This window comes from Aptenodytes forsteri, unplaced genomic scaffold, assembly GCF_000699145.1.
Source record: "Aptenodytes forsteri isolate BGI_AS27 unplaced genomic scaffold, ASM69914v1 Scaffold236, whole genome shotgun sequence".
NCBI lineage: Eukaryota > Metazoa > Chordata > Aves > Sphenisciformes > Spheniscidae > Aptenodytes > Aptenodytes forsteri.
The window spans coordinates 1,905,691-1,910,497 of record NW_008794456.1 but is presented as its reverse complement, the minus strand read 5'-3'; the positions used below and the strand labels follow the sequence as shown (position 1 = coordinate 1,910,497).

Below are 4,807 nucleotides of genomic sequence, written 5' to 3'. Positions count from 1 at the left end.
CACCCACCTATATGTCTCCTGGCTCCTTCTCCTCATCTCCTTTATCCATTTATTCAGGAGTGAGTTCTCCCGCCGGTACCAAAAGTAGATGCTCATCATCAGGGCCGGGAGGAAGAGCAGGAAGATGAGCAGAAGGGTTATTAAGATGGCTTCATGATCTGGTAGGGAAAGCACAAAGATGAGTGCGGGGCTGGGAGAGCCAGCAGCCTCCGGCTTCACTCGATGGAAACGTCGATCCCATCTGCCCATTCCCGGCCACCCAGGCTAGAGACATCATTGCTGATCACACCTCCAAAAAGGGAGCAGTACCATCCGGTGGCCTCTGATAAAAATGGGTGGCCACCAAGCAACCAGAGCTGGGCACAGGCTGTGGGGTCTGCCTGAATGGACCCAACCCAGCACATTTGGGAGCAGAGCTGTCAGCAGCTTTATCGCCCCATTTCTCCCTCTCGTGGCATCGCCCCAGCCCCACCAGCATCACAAGGCACCGGACGAGAAGTCACGACTCACTGTCGCGCTGCACAGGGCCACTGTCCACGCTGCCACCCAAGCCCGGCTTCTCGCAGTAGGGGGGAGCCCAGCCGGCATCGCAGTGGCAGTTCTTGTTGCTGTTGCAGACCTGCAGAGAGTGAAGGAGGGTTGAAGACCACAAGGGATGTATGGAAACGATGGTCTGTACGGTGGGGAAGAGAGCAGATGGCCAATGGCAGGAGTCCGGGCTGAAGGAGCTTAAGCCCTGCCAATAGTTACCCCTTGAACATCACTTGGATCGTGTCTGTGTTGCCCTCAAATCTGTGATTGCAATGTACAGAGGTATTTTCCAGCTGATACTTTTATTTCCCCGCCCTTTGCAGAAACCTTGAAGACGGGTATCTTATACCCTCAGTTTTCAAACTGCTTGACTAGATAAGCCTGATGCTCTTAATACTTTGTGCTAGGCCAGAAGTTTGTTAAACACCTTCCCCTCAGGGTCTTTCCCATTAAACCGTAGCATTTCTGAAGCAGAGAATCCAAACCAAGAGCCTTAACGACGCTGAGCAGAATGGAAAGGTAAATTTGGGTGTTTTACCTACCACATTTCTCTACGTAATCCAGCAGTGATTTTCTACAGCAGGTTGTTGGTGCCTTATCTGACAAAGCCCTGCGTTCTGCAGAGGTCAAATCTTTGTAGCCTTTAAGCTTTGGACAATAGTGGCTCTTTCTATTCGCTGAACTATTTCCCTGCCTTTTTGCAGTCCCAGTTCTGTTTCTAACTCTTGCTTTGCTCTCAGAGGGAACAGGCGCCTGCTCTGAGCTCTAAACGCTCTCCAGTTCAAGTTGGACCCTGATCCAAATTTTGCAGATGGTCCTTACATCACAAATGATCTTCTTCCTCTAACTTGGACACGGGTGAGCGAAGATCTCAGCTCAGTCTCACCCACAGCTGATGCATTAGACAGTTATGAAAAGCAGATGCCCACTGCATTGCAAGGCTCATCCCTGTGGGAGACACTTGGTTTTGCTTAAGAATCCGCGCTCATCTCAGGAGCCTGCTGTAGGTCTCAGGCAATAACTCACCCCATGGCCGTTGCACCGCGAAACGCACTTTTCCAGCTCAAAAAGGGAGGCATTCTGGCACCGGCGATCTTTGCAAACCTGAGAGAGAGCCAAGAAGCTGAGGTTAGATAAAGACCCGAGAGAGGGGGGACAGTGATCTTCTGGCTTCACAGATGGAAGTCCTCTGGAAGGATGTTGTCTGTTGGAAAATGCAGGTTGGTTAAATCGTATTGTTCCAGGTGCATTGTTCCATGCATTTCACTCCGATTTTCAGCACAGCCCAGGAAACCTCTGCCACTCCCCCATCCAGGATGGCTCAGCGGAGACCAGCCACCACCACTCCCACCCCCTCCCCTGACAACCCACCTGGTAGCTCCTGGAGAAGGCATTTCCCATCTGGCCCTAAAACACAGGCACCAGCCAAAAAAACCAACACTGGATTTCAAAACCAGCCATCCTTTCTCATGAAAATGTCGACATTTTGGCCTTCCATCCCAAACTGGGATGAAAATTTCACAATTAAAATGCCAAATAGCAAAGGCCATATCTCCGCAGCCAGCTCTGTCTGGCGTGCATCCCTGCTACCGTGTTGTCTACCGGGCTTCTGCCCTTTCTCAGCTGAACTGACCCTCTGTAAAGTACTTGGAGATGCAGGGGCTGTAAAAGAGACAAATGCTCAGTTAGTAGCATCTGTTTGGATCTGTCGTCTTGATTCCTAACACAGCTTTCCCCTGGGAAACAGTTTATTCATCGGAGGAAGCCTCATCCATCAAGTCCTGGGGCATGCAATTCTTCTTGGGGTTGCTCCACTATGTATTAAATCGGTAAAGAAGCATGGAGGCCAGAGAGAAGAATTTGGTGGCCTACACACAAGCATCTGGTGATGTCTAGAAATGCCCCGGTTGACATGTAATCAAGGCAATGCCTGCAAGCGTGGGGGGAACCACGTCCCACAGCCCGGCTGTAACGCAGAGAAGAGCCAATGTCTACGCTGGAGCTGGGACAAGAGCCAAGGAGTTGATCTCCTGGAGGAGACCACAGCCCTAGGAAGAGGTACTCACCATCCCATCTCCGCATTTTGTCCCCGTCATCACCAGCCCAGGGTCAGAGAGGTCTTCCTCATCGTCCTTTGCGGTGTACATGTAGGTGCCTCGGCACTTCACCTCCCGCCCATTGAAGCGGATGGTGGTGTCGATGGAGACAGTGTTGGTCCCCTGGGGCTTCTTAGCTGAGCTCTGGCACTGGATCTTGCCACACATAGCATCCCTAGGAACAGGACACAGCCGAGGTGAGGGCAGGAGATATGGGTATCCACTCCTTCACCCTCCCTGCCCCATCATCCCCTGCCCCGCTGCTTCCTGACTCACCTCCCTCTGAATTTATGGCCATGGGAGGTTGTGATGGGAGCAGATCGGCAGGTTCAGAAAGGACTTAGATAAATCATGGACAGCACAGAGAAATGCTGGAGGGAACAGGCAGGGGGGGTCCCTCTAACATCCCTGGTCTAACTGGGAATACTGGAGAGCACGCGCTCCCTTAATAGCATCTCCTGCTGATGCTGTCTTTGATTTTCCCTTCGGGCTGGGCTGGGAGGTGGTGCATGGTGGGACAAGCTCCCAGCAGTGATGGAGACTGAGCCCAGGAAGGACCTGGTGGCTTCCTCAGGTCCCAAACAGAGCTGGCCCAAGGGGTGATGCCAGGAGGCCGGGGTAGGGCCTCACCAGCCCTGTCACAGGGGTGGGCAGCGGGGGGCTGCAGGTGCAGGAGGAGGAGATGGGGCACCCATGGGTGCCAACGCTGCACCCACCTCTTGTCACATTTCACGTATCGCCCTTGGCTGTCTTTGCCGCAGTTGCCGTAGGTGTTGCCGGCCATGTTCACGTCCTGGAAACAGGCGTCCGGGGCCGGCCAGGCACCTGCAGGGAGGGAGGAAAGGTCCCGCGTGGGATGGGGAAAGCAGCCAGCAGGGAGAAATTCCTAAACCGGGAGCAGTGGCTGGATGCTTCTGGAGAAAACACCATGGAAAAGTCTCCTGGAGAGCTGCTGCTGCGGGTGCTGGGCCAAGAACAGCACAAGGGGGGTGAAATCCCCTTTCCTCTGGGGTCTAGCAGAGAATTTTGGCTCTGGAGGAGGATTTCCCCCGTGCCTGCTGCAGCTCTCCTGGGGGCACCCACAGGTGCTGGCCCTGGGGGGTGGCAGCACCGCTATGCAAATGGGGACCTATGTGCCCTGTATGGGGTGGGAGCAGTAGGGGGGTCTACGTGGGTGCGAGCGGGGTGTTGGGAGTGTGGGTACGGTGTGGGGTGTGGGTACGGGGGCTGTCGGGTTTGGGTACGGGGGCTGTGGGGTGTTGGGAGTGTGGGTACGGGGGCTGTAGTGCGCACAGGGGCAGGGTGCAGCACATGGCTGCGCGTGGCCATATGTAGTGTGGGGGCCCTATGCAGCACGGGGTCGTACACAGCTGGGGGCCATACACAGCAGACGGCCATATGGAGCATATGAGCTATGGGCCGTATGCAAAGTGGGGGCTGTATGCAGCACGGGGGCCGTATGCAGTCTGTGGCCATATAAAGTGTATATATATATATACGAAGTGTGTAACAACCGTACGAAGCGTCTGGCCATGTACAGCTTATGAGCCACATCACCTATGGGCCATATGCAGTATAGGGTCTGTAGGCAGCGTGAGGGCCATGTGCAGAATATGGGCTAACTAAAGCAAGGAGGCCATATACGGTCTATGCAGTGCATGAGCCATATGCAGTGCTGAAGCTATATGTAGTGTATGGGCTGCATACATATGCTGCGTGGAGGACACTTGCAGCATATGGAGTCACGTGCAGCATGGGGATCATATGCAGCACAGGGGCTGTATGTAATGTATGGGCTGTATGCAGCGTGGGGACCATAGGCAGAGGGTAGACGGGCTGTGCACAGAAGAGGAACAGGCACCTGTGAGTGTGTGTGCACAGCACCCCCAGCCCTCCATGCCAGCCCCACGGATGTTGACCCCAACCCTGGATGGGGACAGCACAACCCCTCCATCCACCACCCTTCAGCCCCACGGGCAGGGGGCATAGAGACCCCACGTGCAGACACAGCGCTGAGACCCAACGTGGCTCCTGCTCTGGAGAGGGGTGGCAAGGATCATAGAATCATAGAATCACAGAATCATTAAGGTTGGAAAAGACCTCTAAGATCATCAAGTCCAACCGTCAACCCAACACCCCCATGCCCACTAAACCATGTCCCTAAGCGCCTCAGCTACACG

The 4,807-nt window shown here is 54.5% G+C and overlaps 1 protein-coding gene across 1 annotated transcript in view; it reads right to left on the bottom strand.

The window, feature by feature from the left end:
* The window catches only part of ADAM33 (ADAM metallopeptidase domain 33), a 35,293-nt gene that overhangs the window by 4,637 nt on the left and 25,849 nt on the right, over window positions 1-4,807 (bottom strand). Inside the window, exons 14-18 of the mRNA XM_009290720.2 lie at window positions 3,344-3,452; window positions 2,598-2,802; window positions 1,558-1,635; window positions 511-619; window positions 8-158 (exon numbers count right to left, since the gene is read on the bottom strand). Coding sequence (XP_009288995.1) covers window positions 8-158; window positions 511-619; window positions 1,558-1,635; window positions 2,598-2,802; window positions 3,344-3,452 — 652 coding nt within the window. The remainder of the gene's footprint in view (window positions 1-7; window positions 159-510; window positions 620-1,557; window positions 1,636-2,597; window positions 2,803-3,343; window positions 3,453-4,807) is intronic.